General features: G+C 36.4%; 3 protein-coding genes and 2 long non-coding RNA genes across 5 annotated transcripts; 2 read left to right on the top strand and 3 right to left on the bottom strand.

Moving 5' to 3' along the window:
• Positions 1–342: 342 nt before the first annotated feature.
• LOC122587651 lies at positions 343–1,018 on the top strand. Its single transcript, XM_043759820.1, has 2 exons — positions 343–783; positions 858–1,018. The coding sequence occupies exons 1-2, from the start codon at positions 480–482 to the stop codon at positions 1,016–1,018; spliced, it is 465 nt and encodes a 154-aa protein (XP_043615755.1). The 5' UTR covers positions 343–479.
• Positions 1,019–1,035: 17 nt separating this feature from the next.
• On the top strand, positions 1,036–1,854 carry LOC122587652. Its single transcript, XM_043759821.1, has 3 exons — positions 1,036–1,107; positions 1,194–1,742; positions 1,849–1,854. The coding sequence occupies exons 1-3, from the start codon at positions 1,036–1,038 to the stop codon at positions 1,852–1,854; spliced, it is 627 nt and encodes a 208-aa protein (XP_043615756.1).
• Positions 1,855–1,923: 69 nt separating this feature from the next.
• LOC122586456 lies at positions 1,924–2,482 on the bottom strand. The gene is made up of 3 exons (XR_006322001.1): positions 2,355–2,482; positions 2,191–2,283; positions 1,924–2,113 (listed from the first exon to the last, which is right to left on the bottom strand). It is a non-coding gene; the product is annotated as an uncharacterized LOC122586456 (long non-coding RNA).
• A 79-nt stretch (positions 2,483–2,561) lies between these two features.
• On the bottom strand, positions 2,562–3,219 carry LOC122586455. Its single transcript, XR_006322000.1, has 3 exons — positions 3,149–3,219; positions 2,794–3,043; positions 2,562–2,702 (listed from the first exon to the last, which is right to left on the bottom strand). It is a non-coding gene; the product is annotated as an uncharacterized LOC122586455 (long non-coding RNA).
• A 3,410-nt stretch (positions 3,220–6,629) lies between these two features.
• LOC122587653 lies at positions 6,630–10,303 on the bottom strand. Its single transcript, XM_043759822.1, has 13 exons — positions 10,283–10,303; positions 10,016–10,223; positions 9,834–9,925; positions 9,627–9,750; positions 9,477–9,534; positions 9,264–9,340; positions 9,001–9,182; positions 8,261–8,681; positions 8,086–8,174; positions 7,888–7,999; positions 7,730–7,791; positions 7,530–7,644; positions 6,630–7,427 (listed from the first exon to the last, which is right to left on the bottom strand). The coding sequence occupies exons 1-13, from the start codon at positions 10,301–10,303 to the stop codon at positions 6,823–6,825; spliced, it is 2,166 nt and encodes a 721-aa protein (XP_043615757.1). The 3' UTR covers positions 6,630–6,822.
• Between the last annotated feature and the right edge of the window lie 7,994 nt (positions 10,304–18,297).

Consider the following 18,297-nt stretch of genomic DNA (forward strand, 5'->3'; position numbering starts at 1 on the left):
AGATACTTGTAAAGATCTGCAGGAAAATAAAAAGTGATTTAGCTACATGGTTACATCGTAAGCGTTATCATAAAAACAGTATGGGGACGGGATGTATATACTTGAACATTGATTCTCTCGAAGTTTCAATTAGTATATTTGAGTTCTGACAAAAACCGGTTAAAAATTACAAAGCCCTCGATTTTGAGTATCAAAATCGGTTTTTGTCAGAACTCAAATATACTAATTGAAACATCGAGAGAATCAATGTTCAAGTATATACATCCCGTCCCCATACTGTTTTTATGATAACGCTTACGATGTAACCATGTAGCTAAATCACTTTTTATTTTCCTGCAGATCTTTACAAGTATCTACAAATACAGTGGCTTGCCTCGTACAAGGAGTTATTTGTGTCATGTTGGGTCGACCAACACCGCAACTATCGTAACTACACTACCAACAGGGTTGAGAGCGAGCATTCTTTGCTGAAGTCAGTTATGCATCAAAAGCGGCTTACGTTCCACAGAATCGTTGAATGTGTTAACTCTGTTGTCAGCGGGCAATACACCGAAATAAAGGGGTCACTGGAACATTGCAGGCAGTACAATCAAAATAAACACAACTATCCCTGTTTAAAGGATTTTCTCGGTAAAGCCTCCCATGTAGCCTTGCAAATTATGGTTGACGAAATTGATCGATTGAAAAATACACTAAAAGGGGACGTGTCAAAGTGCGGGTGTACAGTATGGGCTAGCTGTGGCTTGCCATGTTGTTGTCGACTTCTAACATACATGCAGGAACGTAAGTACAGTTCATTCAAATACAAATGGTCCATTTTACTTAAAATACTTAATGTAATATTTTTATTCCTGCAGGAAGGCGTGTTCAAGAATATGAGATAGATGCATTTTGGTGCAGGCTCGATATAAACCCGTCCACCTGCCTGCTTGGAAATGTGAAGAAAGACTCGGATGATGACGAGCCTGTTGAGGACTTTTGTGGCGAGGTTACTACTGCCTTGGAACGACAACCATAAAACAAAGGAAAAGCTTGATGTCAAAAATAAAGGACCTCATCTATCCGGGTCGGTCCAAAATCAAGGATCCGGAGGTCCAAAAGAAAAAGGTATATTATTATAGTCTAGCAAATTATTAATTGTTAAATACTATACGGGTATACATCTAACTTAATTATTCATTCATTCATTGCAGATGCCAGACTTGAACGTATCACCTCCGATGCCACCAAAGATGAAAAAGTCGAGGTCCGTGCACGTGACAACACCTAAGTATCCGGATACCGCACCAGACTCAGGCTCATGCTACAGAGACTTTCAGGCGGCGAGACACAGTGACCATGTGCCCACGCAGTCACGTTTCGCGGAGCCTGACACCGAATTATGGGAGGACACCCGTGGATATATTGATGAGTTGATCCGATCGTCACAATTTTCAGCAGCAGGGCCGAGTAATGAGCATACAACCGAACCCTCATTCTTAGATCAGTTGTTCGGCGCAGCCGAACCCGCGTACTATCCTGTGCCACCAACAGGCGTAGTGGATCAGTTATTCAGTGCCGATACTTATTTTCCTGCAGGTCCTAGTACTCCGATGCCAGCTGCACCATCATCGTACTTTGATTTTTTCACTACGCCCACACAACCTTCGATGCCACCAGCACCATCACCTCCGATGCCACCAGCACCAGCACCATCACCAATATCTCCCATATCAGCTGAGCAGCAATTGGCTGCTCTACCAGTACCACCACCTAACACTCGCCCACTGCAGACGACGGGTATAAAGGGTTACCTTGATGACATACCGAATGTATTTAGACCATACGTCAAGGGATTATTAATGTCAGTGGTGATGGCAACTGTGGATTCCGGGCACTTGCTGTTGCATTGGGGTACGATGAAAACGAAGGTTACGAGTGGACCCGACTACATATGTTGGCCGAGTATGAAAACAACAAACAATTCTACGATGAACTAACAAGATGGGGACAGGCTGAAGCGAGGTTTTTTCTGATGTCCCGATCGCGATCCAAACGCTTCCGGGAACAACTGGGTTGGAGGTGTCGGTGCAGGATCCTGTGAATGTCTCACCCGCGCAGCTTCCAGACGAGACTGCATATAAATAGTAAGGTAAGTTTAATAAATGGAGCAGTAATTAAAAGTAATTTAACTTAAAGTTATGTATATACCGCAACTTCCGGAGGTTGTAATCTGTGGGTTGCCGCCCAAGTCGACTCCCACGTGGGCGGTGGCCCCTCCTTCTTTTCGTTATGGTGCTTGGCCTGCAAACAAGTCAAATAATTAGCATAAAAAAAAGACAAGAATTGTATACTTTTCTTAAAACCAAACGTACCAACGCCCGATCGTGGGCAAGAGAAATAGATCGCCGACCCTGAGTCCCCACCGCCTGTTTGGACCGGTTTGTCTTGTTTGTCTCGGCCCGCTTGACCCGGTCATCCCTCGTATAGAAACGCAATAGTTTTCCCCTCTTCCGGGTCCATACCAGCTGGCGGTGCTGTCTGCAGGGTATCTGCTGCGCCTACACCCCCCCCCCCCCCCGTGCTGTAAAATGCTGAGATTTGAATTTTGACTTTCTCTGCCTATATATGCTAGCTGCATCAGCACGGAAAGCCTGTTTTGCTGCCTTCCGGGTGGGGTCGTCCTCATCAAGCTCTAAGTACTGGTCCATCGCAAACCAGCGCTACATTGTTTACAAATACAAGTTAGCATTTTCGGGGTTATCATTGTAAAACATATTAAGTAAAAAAATATAAAAAGAAACATATTCTAACCTGTATTTCCTCCAAGATATTGTCCCTCAGAGACTCAGGCACATCGTCCCATGACTCGTAGTACTGGGGGACATCTCCGATCAATGAGCCTAACAAAGATTTGTACATAGCCCCGTAGTCCCCGATCGACTGAAAGGTCTTTGATTTGTAATCGAAGTACATGGGTAACGGGCCTCCATTTTTTTGAAGGCAGCCTCAAGGTTTAGATGTTTGGCTGCCCCTCTTGGTGGTGGTGGTGTTTTCTTCGACCCTACAAAACCAATAAGTAACAATAACATAAATAAGTTACTTTAAACGATAAGAATACAATTATTTCAATGCATAACTAAATTTAATGTAAAGTCAATTCTCTTACCGCTGTTTTTGCAGCCTGTTATTTTCTTCCACCACGATCGGTGCGGATCGTTTCCATCGCCATCGCCGTCGCCGCCGTGAGCTCCTAGCATTTTTCTTATATCTACATAAATAATACACGTATTATAATACTTTTTATATCAACTTTTTTAATTACTTTTTTTTTAACTTAATTTTTTATATCACTTTTGTATTACTACTTTTTCAATATATGTTTTAATATCTTTTTATACTTATGTTTTAATACCTTTTTTATTTATATATTTTTATATTTTCTAATACAAACATTTTCTAGTACAAACTTTTATAAACTTTTTTTTAAATATATTTTTTATATACTATGTAATACACTTTTTTTACATTTTATTTTTTTTACACTTTTTTACAAACATTTTTACATAACAAAAACAAGAACAACAACAAGAACACAAGAACAACAATACATTAAATCTATGGGCGTATACAATACATTAAATCTATGGGCATATAAGATCGATCCTAATACATCTATGCATAACAAGAATAACATCAAACTAATACATATACCATATAGCAAATTAATAGATACGAAATAAAAAAAATAAAAACTTACTTCAACATTGGGTTTACGAAAAGGGTAACGACGGGTCGCTCCTAAAGCCTCACTGAAAAACTGGGACGCTCCTAAAGCCTCACCGGAATATCTTGGCCGGAGAGGGGGGTTGGATCGGTTGGAATGGAGAAGAGAAAGGGAGAAGGGAATGAATAAGGGGATGGATCGGTACAGAGAAAGAATATATTAAATTTTTCGAGGCACCCCTTTAGGAGCGACAGTCGCTCCTAAAGAGGGGTTTGAGGGTCAACGGTTCCAACGGGTATATGCATAGGTATCCGCGAGCAATAAATGGGTCGACCCTTTAGGAGCGACAGTCGCTCCTAAAGAGGGGTGGTCGGGTTACCGAACATTCCGTGGTCGGGGGATGTGGCCTGTAATAAAATCAGGAATGATTTGAAAATAAAAAGGAAAAAGAAAGAGATAACAGCAAACCCAGACAAATTACAACGAGTCTATAAACTTTTAGAAGCCTCTATTAACCGATTTTGCCAACTTCTACACATGGGGTAGCAGTCCCTCTTACCGCTGAAGTCATGCATGACTTGAAAACGAGAGAACCAAGTTTAATAGGTATATGAAACACATACTTGACAGAAACAAGTCTAACAGGAAACATTATGTGCACGTTTAACTTAAGATGTGATGTAATGACTAAATGAATAAAAAATAACGAACCTATTAACAACCTTGACAAGCAATAACTTAAACTAGCATATTCAATGGATCCACAAAATCATATATATGTTATATGCGTTCAAATGAGCGGAAATAAATAATCATAAAATAAAACATATAAGCTAAGTATCAGTAAATAACATTAAAATATACCATAGTCATCAACTGAAACTATTAGATAGATCTACAAGTTATATCTATAACGTACGTTTACGTGTTTGAATAGGTAAAAGGAAATAATAGTAAGAACAACAAAAACTGGCATTCAAGCATAGTCCAATCAACCAAAACTATATAATAGATCTACAATCGAAAACACAAATTTTGAAAGGATAGAATAAAATTCAATGAATCTCACAACTAATAAAGGATATCTCAAACAAACCTAATCTGATTAAATGATTCTACAAACTAAAACTTATGTGGGCACATTTATGTGTTCTTATAAACTAAGTTCAAATAAAACACATAGCAACCACATAACAAGACTACAAACGAAAATGAAACAAACTGAAAACCAACTATAACAAGCAAAAAACTAGTCTGTCAACTCTTTTACGAAAACACAAATACATACCAAGTTATTCTATTAATAGTTCATTTAGCTTAAGCTATTTTACAAGAAAATTTACAAGTACCCTAACCGAATGCATCAGTGCAAGGAAATTTACAAGTAAAACATGATCAACCAACTCAGAGTCAATTTAAAGGGGTGGGAGGGGAGGGGATAAGTCATGGTGAGTGGGAGTGGGGAAAGTAATCATATGAGGGGTGGAAAGACATTAATCTGTTCTTACATTCTGACCCTAAAAGAAAACATAAAAATTACATAAGATGACATAACAGAGAACTTTGACAGCAAATAATGTAACATTGGTATATCAAGGGCCAACTGATTATAGTAATTTTAACGAACTTCATAAACAAAAATAAAGAAAACTACATATCAACTCATAGTAGACTATGGTTTTTCAACCAAGTTTAATATATGGGGGTGCCATATCTAAAACAGAGGCCAAACAAGATACAAACTTTATATTCAGTTTAGATCAACCAAGTAAAATGACAATTACAGGAAACTGGAAAGGGGGTGGTGCTAAAAACCCAATCTAGATTGGCCCGTCAGACAGGGAAATGGCCGCAGTCATGGTTCTAGTTGAATGGTTACACGACTTGTAACTGGACCAATCAAAATTGGCAGGTTGCTCAAACCCAAAACAAGCAGTGAACAAGTTAGAGCTTTTTGGACAGATATAGAGCTCAATCCACATATGTGAATACACTTTCCATATTAAGCTGGAACTCAAAAATAAGGAAAGATTTCGCAATTTGCAAGCCTTAACAGTATATTTTTTTCACTCTTCTGATCTAACTGGTCAGACTTTTGGGATTTGTGAACCTAAATTCATTAGACCAGACTCATATCCGAACTAAAAGTGCCTAATAAGAGCTACAAGCTACATGTAACATCTATGACTTGCCAATACCTACTAACAAGCAATAAAAGACCAGAAATTATGAATCTAGGCACCAGCAAATAGAACAAACTACCACTCAACCAAATCTACATTACCTTTGAGCTCAATAAAACAAAGTATCTGGCCATCGGGTTAACCAACCCCACAAGTGAAAAAGGAACCAATTAAAGACTTACCCAAATGGCACAAGGAAAATTTGCATGAGCCTAGAAATTAATACAACAGAGTAGCATACCCAAAACCCACCGAGCTGAAACCAACTTACTACAGACCTGGGTCGAAACTGAAAAGGGTCAATCCATCAAGATAAAAACAATGAGGGCTCAGATTTGTAAAAAAGAATCAGTGCAAAGTGGATAAAACCGCCATGGCTGCAATACAAATGTTACCCTGCCAAGATACGGTTAATCTCAAACTTCACCCAATTTTGACTCGTCACAGCCCATATACCATACATATATAGTTCGGTAGGAAACATAAAAAATTAACTACGTGAATAATTCCCGTGATGAGCAGCAGCACAACTAATGATGAATTTACTTAACTAAAGGACTGTTCTATGTGTTAAGGGGTTTTCTTTTGGGTGGTTGTTGTTGATTGGGGGGTTATGATGGGAGGGAGTTGTGGGTGGGGGTTACGATGGATGGAAGTTGTGATGGGTGGGAGTTGTGGGTGGGGGTTATGATGGCGGGTGTAGGGGGGGGGGGGGGGGGGGGGGGGGGGGTCATGCAACTGCTTAGCTTCTCACGATTAAAAACTGGAGAGAATCTGTTAAGTTGTTGCACTCTTTGTGACCTGCATACACAACTAGAGCATTAAGTTTTTAGCAACTAATATCAATTTAATATAAAAAGATCATATACTGAAACATCCCTGGCTGTATAGATTGTATGGCTTTGCTCGTAGCTCTTGGTCACCGTCTTGACCCTAGAATCTCCATTGAGGTTTGAGCTCAGAAGAACTGATTTTGCCACCTTTATAAGGTGAAACTTGAGGAACAGTTTTAACATTCCTCTGTTTAGATACAGATTGAAGAGACCTCTCATCAACAAAATCGTTACGTGTACCCACAACCTTAATATCATGTAGCCTGCTTGGATCGATGTTTCCTGGAATCCTTTTGGATACCGACTGAAGAGACCTCTCATAAACCAAATCTTTACGTGTACCCACAACCTTTATATCAATTTTCCTGCTTGGGTCGATTTTTCCTGGTTTCTTTTTGGATACTGACTTAAGAGACCTCTCATCAACAACATCTTTACACCCTACAACCTTTATACCATTTTTCCTACTTGAGCTGATGATCCCTGGCTTCTTACTCTGTAAGACAGAACTTAATAGTTTCTCGGATCCCCGTAAGTATTCACATTGGTCTAGCTTAGCCAAATCACATGCGCGCGCACACACACACATTAATATAAAAAAAACTAAACTGACCTGGAGTTTCTTAGACCCAATCAACTTGCTATCCTTTTGAATGAGGATTGATCGTTCAAACCTTGATCGGACAGCTGGTATGTGTCCTTGAGCTGCATATATACAAAAAAAATACATAGAAATTTCAGCACTACCGCAATCATATTATCCACTAATGCAATCATATTATCCTCTACTGCCATATTCAGACTTACCTGGGACAACACGTGTAATGGTTCTTAGGGTACCCACTACTTGTTTACGTTGTTTCCTCACCAATCCAGTATTGGTTCTACTCTCCATAACAGAAATTAATTGTTTTTTCTGTGCCTGTAACCATACAAATAAAATCTAACTTAGAAACAACACAATGAACACACAATAATCCAATGAATGGAAATAATTAAAATTTTACCTTGTGTTTCTGAGATTCAATCGGCTTGCCACCCTTCGAGATGAAAATTGGCTGGTCACACTCTGAAAGAGAAGCTATCAATATGCATAATAACAAATAAAAGAAATATGAGCGCTGTAGAAATAAAAAATTATCACAGTCCAATTATATATGCCTACCTGAGACAGCAAGAGGAGTCATCTTATGAATGTTCAGAGCATTTGTACTTTGGTTCCTAGTTAAGTCAACTTTGTGTGATTCCATGGCAAAAGTTAATAGCTTATCTTTACCCTGTATATATACACATGAAGTATAGCTTAAAAAAGAAAAACTGTACAGTATTAACGCATAACTCAAAAACAAAGATTCAAACTGACCTGATTCTCACACCCAATCAACTTGTCATCCTGAATAAGGGTAAGCTGGAGAAACCCTGATCGAACAATAACTGATGCATCACCTTGAACTGTAAACATGCAAAAGAAAACATTACAAGAGTTTTAGAAGTGTACGTATAAAATTATCATACATTGTACTATTAAATAAACCCACCTGGGGCAAGACATGGAGACGTTCTATGAATACCATCAACCTTTCTATCTTGTTTACACCTCAAGTGAATATTTGTTGAATTTTTACTCTCACCAATAGGCCCGGGCTTACTGTTGCTCTCAAAAACGAGATTAGGTTGTTCACTCTCAAATAGAGGGTTCGTACGTATCGAATAATTCTTCCCCTTGCTGAAAAACGACTTTTGACTTTCTTTCTCAAAAACGATATTTGATCGTTTACTCTCAAATAGAGTAATCATCTGATATACGTACCCCTTGCTCAAAAACGAAACTTGACTTCCTTTCTCGACAACATCTTTACTCTCAAAATTGTTAGCAGCTCCATGACAACCGGCTGCAGTTGTGGTTGTTTCTTCAATCTTGTCGGTATCTTCATTTCGAATTGGTTTCATGCTCAACACCTAACAATAAAAGAATAGACAAGGAAAGTTATCATCACTAGATATAACCATAGTAAACACATAATCACTAAACATAGATCACAACCAATGGATCATATTACAAAACGGGTCAGATAAGATTATGTTTTATTTATACTTAATTCAGAATCTTTAGTTAATGAACAAAATAATATCATACTAATTTCATTACAATTCCAAAAATCAAATCTTAATGAATATTATGACATCCACAGTTATAATTAAATATATAAACATTAAGAATCCGTGATTATAACTTCACATATATATATATATAAACAAAAAGAGTAAAGAATCATACATGCTGTTGAAGATGATGAAAGGATGAATCATCAGACAATGATGGTGATGATGGTGATGATGATGAACCGGAAAAGAATTTTAATGTGACCTGAGGTTTCTTAAACCCAACCGACTTGCTATCCTTCTGAATGAGAGTAGATCGTTCAAACCCTGATCGAACAACTGGTATATGTCCTTGAGCTGCATACGTAAAGAATAGCACAAAGAAATTTCAGCACTTTTGTTAACATAATATCCTCTACTGCCAATTTAGAGACCTACCTGAGACAACACCGGTAATGGATCTTTGGGTACCCGCTACTTGTTTATCCTGTTTTCTCACCAAGCCGGTAATTGTTCTACACCATAAGAGAGCTTAATCGTTTTTCATGTCCCTGTAACCATACAAATAAAAATCTAGTTTAGTAACAACACAATGTACATACAAAATTTCATACATAGAAGATTCAGTATTTTACCTTGTGTTTCTGAGACTCAATTGGCTTCCCACCCTTTGAGATGAAAGTTGACAGGACAAACTCTGAAAGATAATCTGCAAATATGCATAATAAGAATTAAAACAAAGAACTATGAGAGCAGTAGAAATAAATTTTTATCCCATCCAGTCCAATTATATATGCCTACCTGAGAGAGCATGTGGAATCATCTTATGAATGTTCACAACATTTATGTAGTGTTTCCTAGTGAAGTCAACTTGTTGTGATTTCTCGTTAGTCTCCATGACAAAAGTTAATTGCTTGTTTTTTCCCTGTATACATACACATTAAGTATAGCTTAGAGACAACAAAATCTACATATCATGAATAACTCAAACGAAGATTCAAAACTGACCTGCCGATTCACACACCCAATCAACTTTCCATCCTGAATAAGAGCAGGCCAGACACACCCCGATTGAACAACAATTGATGCATCGCCGCGAGCTGTAAATATGCAAAATAAAACATTGTAGGAAGTTTACAAACTGTAGACCTAAAAGTGTCATCATGTATTGTACAATTATATAAACCTACCTGGGGCAATACACGGAGACCATCTATGAGTACCCACAACCTTTTTATCAAGGAAAGGCGATAAAAGAGTTATTATCCCTTGATCAACAACCCTATGACTACTCTTCTTAGCAATGGGAATCCTACCCATCAAACCAACCAGCACACAGACAAGAGTTCCAACCGGACTACCACAATCCTCGGAAATGATACCTAGCCTTGCCAAAGCCTAAAAGATTGACAAGAAACATCGTCAAAAAACATATATGGACAACGTGTGGAACAAACAGAATGTACAAACTTGAACATTGATTCTCTCGATGTTTCAATTAGTATATTTGAGTTCTGACAAAAACCGGTTAAAGATTTTGAGTAAGAAAATCGAGGGCTTTGTTTTTCTTTCAAAAGAACCTATTGACTCGAAGTAATACATATGTCCTGAGTAAAAAAATCATCACCATTCATTCATATACATAAAGATTTCGGGTGATATTACTAGTGTTGAAATGAGGTTCTATTTATACTTTTTTTTCATGGAATCTTGAATAATGGTAAGATTTACAAGACGATAAAAATTTCATTACAAACCCTATAATCAAAATCTTTAATACGAAATCAAAACCCTATATCAGTAATTTTTTGTTATATATATGAAGAGAAAAAAAAGAAACATTATAGATATAGATTATAGATACATACAGATCCACAATAAATAAATAATTTATATATAGATATATATTATAGATACATACAGATCCACAATAAAAATTTCATTACAAACCCCATAATCAAAATCTTATATATATATATATATTTAAGAACAGGAAGATTATAGAATCATCTTTAATAAGAAATCATCTTTTTAGACGCATAAAATCCACATAATTGATAAAACAAACATTATAGATATATAAAACAGAAAGAATAAAGAATCATCCACAGTTATAATTATATATATATATATATATTTAAGAACAGAAAGAATAAAGAATCATATATATATTTAAGACGATAAAAATTTCATTACAAACCCTATAATCAAAATCTTTAATATGAAATCATGTTTTTGGACCCAGAACATCCACATATAGATACATTATAGATATAGATTATAGATACATACAGATCCACAATAAATAATTTATATATTTATTTATTTAAGAACAGAAAGATTATAGAATCATCTTTAACAAACATTAAAATTTTTAAATATACAAATCCACAATTATTATATATAAAAAACAGAAAGAATAAAGAATCATCCACAGTTATAATTATATATATATATATATATATTTAAGAACAGAAAGAATAAAGAATCATACATGCTCTCGAAAAGAATCAGACAATGATGATGATGGTGATGATGACGATGATGATGGTGATGACGACGACGATGACGATGACGATGACGACGAACCCAAAAAGAATTTTTTAATTGCATCCGTAATGAAAAAGAAAAGAAAATACAAACAATAATAAAGAATATTATTGTGATTACCAACAAACAAACAGAATGAAAGAAAAAAAGATTATTGTGAATGATTTTTGATCGATATGATAATGATTTCATTGTGAGAAAAATGATGATCAACGTCACACCCCTTATGTAACCCGACCACCCCTTTTGGAGCGACTGTCGCTCCTAAAGGGTAGTAGGATACGACAACGGGCGACAGCATACGACAAATGTTATGTACGATTCGAACCTACCACCCCTTTAGGAGCGACAGTCGCTCCAAAAGGGGTGGTAGGTTCGAATCGTCCACAAATGTTTCTGTTTCCCCGTGACGATTCATCCTTTATAAGTTCAATCGTTTTCTGGCTATTCAAACTCAATATTCAATCGTTTTCATATTCGATCGTTTTCATATTCATTCATTTTCATTTATTACTGTTAAGTGTTTTTATTATTTTAGATGGATTGCTTGGAGGAAATTTTCTTAAATCCAAATGCGCCGGAAGGTGTAAATGACGAGTTTGTGTACGAAGAGCCCGATGACAAATTTGAATCCCCAGATGTCCGTGATGAATTTGATTACGATCACGATGTTTTTTATACCAAGGAGGTATGTATATAATCCAACCTTTTCATTTTTTGTGTTGTTATTTTGTGAGTAATTGTATTTTGTTATTATTCATTAGATTTGTTGCTATAAAAGTATGTAAGAAAACTAATTATTAAAACTACGGATAAAAAATTTTTTATAAAAACATATTAAAAAATGTACGTAAAAATGTAGATTAACAAAAGCTGTTAAAAAATTGTTAAAAAAAAAAAGTGTATAAAAAAGTGTATTATAAAAAAGTGTATAAAAAGTGTATTATAAAAAAGTGTATAAGAAAGTGGATTATAAAAAAGTATATAAAATAGTGTATTATAAAAAAGTGCATATAAAATCTAATTATAAAAAGGTATATAAAAAAGTAAAATTAAAAGTGTATAAAAAGTGTATTAAAAAAAAGTGTATAAAATATTTCAGGTGTTTGACACACACATAGATTTGGTAGATTGGGCTCAAAGAACGGCAAAGGAGCTTGGTTATGTGTTAGTAACACGAAGATCAAATGTCACAAAAGGCGGAGAAGTTAAAAAGGTGGTCCTTATTTGCAACCGTGGTGAAAAAAAAAGATAAGCGGTCAACCGGGGCACCCAAAGGGAGTACCAAAATTGACTGTCCATTCAAATTGGTAGGCCGTCTGACAAAGGACCATAGTTGGTGGGTTGAAGTTATAGATCACCGACATAACCATCCATCAGCTCGTAATTTGGAAGGTATTGCGTACGCAAGACGACTAACCGATGTTCAAAAAGAATTTGTGGACGAAAAGGCGTTGCTAGGTTTTGGGCCAAATAGCATAAGGGACCAATTGAAGGATGCAACCAAGTATATACATCCCGTCCCCATACTGTTTTTATGATAACGCTTACGATGTAACCATGTAGCTAAATCACTTTTTATTTTCCTGCAGATCTTTACAAGTATCTACAAATACAGTGGCTTGCCTCGTACAAGGAGTTATTTGTGTCATGTTGGGTCGACCAACACCGCAACTATCGTAACTACACTACCAACAAGGTTGAGAGCGAGCATTCTTTGCTGAAGTCAGTTATGCATCAAAAGCGGCTTACGTTCCACAGAATCGTTGAATGTGTTAACTCTGTTGTCAGCGGGCAATACACCGAAATAAAGGGGTCACTGGAACATTGCAGGCAGTACAATCAAAATAAACACAACTATCCCTGTTTAAAGGATTTTCTCGGTAAAGCCTCCCATGTAGCCTTGCAAATTATGGTTGACGAAATTGATCGATTGAAAAATACACTAAAAGGGGACGTGTCAAAGTGCGGGTGTACAGTATGGGCTAGCTGTGGCTTGCCATGTTGTTGTCTACTTCTAACATACATGCAGGAACGTAAGTACAGTTCATTCAAATACAAATGGTCCATTTTACTTAAAAATACTTAATGTAATATTTTATTCCTGCAGGAAGGCGTGTTCAAGAATATGAGATAGATGCATTTTGGTGCAGGCTCGATATAAACCCGTCCACCTGCCTGCTTGGAAATGTGAAGAAAGACTCGGATGATGACGAGCCTGTTGAGGACTTTTGTGGCGAGGTTACTACTGCCTTGGAACGACAACCCATAAAACAAAGGAAAAGCTTGATGTCAAAAATAAAGGACCTCATCTATCCGGGTCGGTCCAAAATCAAGGATCCGGAGGTCCAAAAGAAAAAGGTATATTATTATAGTCTAGCAAATTATTAATTGTTAAATACTATACGGGTATACATCTAACTTAATTATTCATTCATTCATTGCAGATGCCAGACTTGAACGTATCACCTCCGATGCCACCACCACCAAAGATGAAAAAGTCGAGGTCCGTGCACGTGACAACACCTAAGTATCCGGATACCGCACCAGACTCAGGCTCATGCTACAGAGACTTTCAGGCGGCGAGACACAGTGACCATGTGCCCACGAAGTCCGACAAGCTACCAAATGCGACAAGCTACCAAATTCCCCTGATGGAGGTCCATAATGCGCCGATGTCCCACCCCATAACTGGCGGGGGTCGAAATACTCATCACCAGGCTGGTTCAAGTCAACATGGTAGCCGGAAGGTTGGGATCCAGAGGGGCCATAATAGGATCCAGACGGGCCGGAGGAGGATCCTTCCGGAGGTCCATAATGTGGTTGCGGCAACTCAACAGGGAAATCATGGGATCCGAAACCCCTGAGAATCCTCCCTAGTCCGCGCTGATGTCCCGATCGCGATCCAAACGCTTCCGGGAACAACTGGGTTGGAAGTGTCGGTGCAGGATCCTGTGAATGTCTCTCCTGCGCAGCTTCCAGACGGGACTGCATATAAATATAAAGGTAAGTTTAATAAATGGAGCAGTAATTAAAAGTAATTTAACTTAAAGTTATGTATATACCGCAACTTCCGGAGGTTGTAGTCTGTGGGTTGCCGCCCAAGTCGACTCCCACGTGGGCGGTGGCCCCTCCTTCTTTTCGTTATGGTGCTTGGCCTGCAAACAAGTCAAATAATTAGCATTAAAAAACACAAGAATTGTATACTTTTGTTAAAACCAAACGTACCAACGCCCATCGTGGGCAAGAGAAATAGATCGCCGACCCTGAGTCCCCACCGCCTGTTTGGACCGGTTTGTCTTGTTTGTCTCGGCCCGCTTGACCCGGTCATCCCTCGTATAGAAACGCAATAGTTTTCCCCACTCTTCCGGGTCCATACCAGCTGGCGGTGCTGTCTGCAGGGTATCTGCTGCGCCTACACCCCCCCGTGCTGTAAAATGCTGAGATTTGAATTTTGACTTTCTCTGCCTATATATGCTAGCTGCATCAGCACGGAAAGCCAGTTTTGCTGCCTTCCGGGTGGGGTCGTCCTCATCAAGCTCTAAGTACTGGTCCATCGCAAAATAGCGCTACATTGTTTACAAATACAAGTTAGCATTTTCGGGGTTATCATTGAAAAACATATTAAGTAAAAAAATATAAAAAGAAACATATTCTAACCTGTACTTCCTCCAAGACATTGTCCCTCATAGACTCAGGCACATCGTCCCATGACTCGTAGTACTGGGGGACATCTCCGAACAACGAGCCTAACAAAGATTTGTACATAGCCCCGTAGTCCCCGATCGACTGAAAGGTCTTTGATTTGTAGTCGAAGTACATGGGTAACGGGCCTCCATTTTTCTTGAAGGCAGCCTCAAGGTTTAGATGTTTGGCTGCCCCTCTTAGTGGTGGTGGTGTTTTCTTTGACCCTACAAAACCAATAAGTAACAATAACATAAATAAGTTACTTTAAACGATAAGAATACAATTATTTCAATGCATAACTAAATTTAATGTAAAGTCAATTTTCTTACCGCTGTTTTTGCAGCCTGTTATTTTCTTCCACCACGATCGGTGCGGATCACTCCCATCGCCATCGTCGTCGCCGCCGTGAGCTCCTAGCATTTTTCTTATATCTACATAAATAATACACGTATTATAATACTTTTTATATCAACTTTTTTAACTACTTTTTTTTAACTTAATTTTTATATGACTTTTGTACTACTACTTTTTCAATATATGTTTTAATATCTTTTTATACTTATGTTTTAATACCTTTTTTGTTTATACATTTTTATATTTTTTTTCTTATATCTACATAAATAATACACGTATTATAATACTTTTTATATCAACTTTTTTAACTACTTTTTTTTAACTTAATTTTTTATATGACTTTTGTACTACTACTTTTTCAATATATGTTTTAATATCTTTTTATACTTATGTTTTAATACCTTTTTTGTTTATACATTTTTATATTTTTTTATTTATATCTACATAAATAATACACGTATTATAATACTTTTTATATCAACTTTTTTAACTACTTTTTTTTAACTTAATTTTTTATATGACTTTTGTACTACTACTTTTTCAATATATGTTTTAATATCTTTTTATACTTATGTTTTAATACCTTTTTTAGTTATACATTTTTATATTTTCTAATACAAACTTTTTCTAGTACAAACTTTTATAAACTTTTTTTTAAATATATTTTTTATATACTATGTAATACACTTTTTTTACATTTTATATTTTTTACACTTTTTTACAAACATTTTTACATAACAAAAATAAGAACAACAACAAGAACACAAGAACAACAATACATTAAATCTATGGGCGTATACAATACGTTAAATCTATGGGCATATAAGATCGATCCTAATACATCTATGCATAACAAGAATAACATCAAACTAATACATATACTATATAGCAAATAAATAGATACGAAATAAAAAAAAAATAAAAACTTACTTCGACGTTCGGTTTACGAAAGGGGTAACGACGGGTCGCTCCTAAAGCCTCACTGAAAAACTGGGACGCTCCTAAAGCCTCACCGGAATATCTTGGCCGGAAAATATGGGGGAGAGGGGGGTTGAATCGGTTGGAATGGAGAAGAGAAAGGGAGATTGGAATGGAGAAGAGAAAGGGCGAACGAATGAATAAGCAGGGGGAAGGATCGGTTTTTATTTATTCGATGCACCCCTTTAGGAGTGACTGTCGCTCCTAAAGAGTGGGTTTGACGGGTCAACGGTCCAACGGGTATATGCATAGGTATCCGCGAGCAATAAATGTGTCGACCCTTTAGGAGCGACTGTCGCTCCTAAAGAGGGGTGGTCGGGTTACCGAATATTCCGTGGTCGGGGTATGTGGCCTGTTATATATACCTTTCTCAATTAACAGCGGTGGCAGTAGCGTTCGTCGGGTTTTGTCGGTTCAGGTCGGGTTACAACCATTCACCACGTGTCTCACATAAATATTTAAAAAATACTCTTATTTAGATTATTTATTTTTATGAGTTCAACCCGGGTATTTTAATTTTGGTTTGTTCTAAACCATAAAATTTCGATAATTTTAGAAAAAATCCAGATTAATATTATTTAAAAAAACATGAAGAATTTGATTTTTATATTCTATTTTTAAAAATAGAGGTTTAATGTTAATGTTGATGATTATTGATTCATTGTATATATGTTTTAAAATTTTTTACATGAGGATAGAAAAAAAGATGAAAATTTGAGATAGCTAAAGAAAGTAAAAAAATAGATGAGGGGGGAAAATGAAAGCAATAGGATAATAAAAATACAAAAAATTATGATGTAATATTCTTTTAAAGTTGTGCTAGCAAAGAAGCAAGGCTTGCCATTTCATCTTTTTTTCAAATATAGCTTCTAAAAACAATCTTGTTTTATTAATATAAGAGATTATTTAATTCATATTTTATTGATAAGTATAATTAATTTACTACTTCTATCAAAAAGCAAAAGTATTATTCACCACATCTCTCTTTATTTATTTTATTTTCTTAATGTTTATATTTAGTTATTATTACGTGGAATTGTTATGTATCCGATATATTTTATTTATATTGATTTTCTAATTTTGACACATCATGTCTCCTTAAATGAAGTGTATGGACTTAAGTGTAAGCTTTGAAAAGTTGGGTCCATGTTCAGGGGTCATTTAGATTAACCTAATTCACATAATCTCAGTTCCTAATTTCCTATTTTTGTCTCCAAACCGTTCCCCTCCTTCCCATATGATTTCTTTGCGAATATCCTTCAAACGTGTAGATTCAGGTGTATTTGATCAAGCCTTTTGCAACCTTCTTTGTAATCTCCTGGTGTTAGAGTTATAATAACATTGATTTTATGTCTTTTCAATCATAGTATTCATTTGATTACTGGTCTAGGTCATGAAATGATCAATTGATGTCGAAAACGTGTGTTTTGATCAATTCGGTGACTTAAAACGGTTGTTATTTTATTTCAAACCAATTGGGGATTAGTCAATGATTTCATTGCATCATTATGGTCTTAAAAAGTTGAATTTTGAGATACAAAAATTGTTTATAAGGTTTGAGGTAATTTGGGGTGTGTTTTACTAAGTTATGAAGGTTAAACAATGAGGTCTTTGCTGATCTGATACATAATGCGCGTCCATAAGAATGCGCCACACTGATGCGGCCGAGAATTTGGATGCGACGCATCTTCCTTTCCCATCCCCACATTTCTACAAGGGTTTTCTAGTTAATTAATAGAAAATGAAACTAACCTTTTCTAATTAAAATACATTTAAAAATTTCATTTGTTTTGAAAACTAAAACCCATTTCATTTTTTTGAATAACTGAAAAGCAAAAAAACATTTTGCACAACTAAACGCACAATGTTGAAACAAAAGCAAAAAGGTTCGCCCGCAAATGTC

Source organism: Erigeron canadensis, chromosome 2, assembly GCF_010389155.1.
Source record: "Erigeron canadensis isolate Cc75 chromosome 2, C_canadensis_v1, whole genome shotgun sequence".
NCBI lineage: Eukaryota > Viridiplantae > Streptophyta > Magnoliopsida > Asterales > Asteraceae > Erigeron > Erigeron canadensis.

Excerpts from the sequence above, each read along its gene's own strand:
- LOC122587651 (XM_043759820.1), top strand. The coding sequence starts at position 480 with ATGCATCAAAAGCGGCTTACGTTCCACAGAATCGTTGAATGTGTTAAC. Across the intron at positions 784-857 it reads TCTAACATACATGCAGGAAC|GAAGGCGTGTTCAAGAATAT; the intron begins GTAAGTACAGTT and ends TTATTCCTGCAG.
- LOC122587652 (XM_043759821.1), top strand. The coding sequence starts at position 1,036 with ATGTCAAAAATAAAGGACCTCATCTATCCGGGTCGGTCCAAAATCAAG. Across the intron at positions 1,108-1,193 it reads CGGAGGTCCAAAAGAAAAAG|ATGCCAGACTTGAACGTATC; the intron begins GTATATTATTAT and ends CATTCATTGCAG.
- LOC122587653 (XM_043759822.1), bottom strand. The coding sequence starts at position 10,303 with ATGTTCAAGTTTGTACATTCT. Across the intron at positions 10,224-10,282 it reads TGTTCAAGTTTGTACATTCT|GCTTTGGCAAGGCTAGGTAT; the intron begins GTTTGTTCCACA and ends TCAATCTTTTAG. Across the intron at positions 9,751-9,833 it reads TTGGGTGTGTGAATCGGCAG|GGAAAAAACAAGCAATTAAC; the intron begins GTCAGTTTTGAA and ends GTATGTATACAG.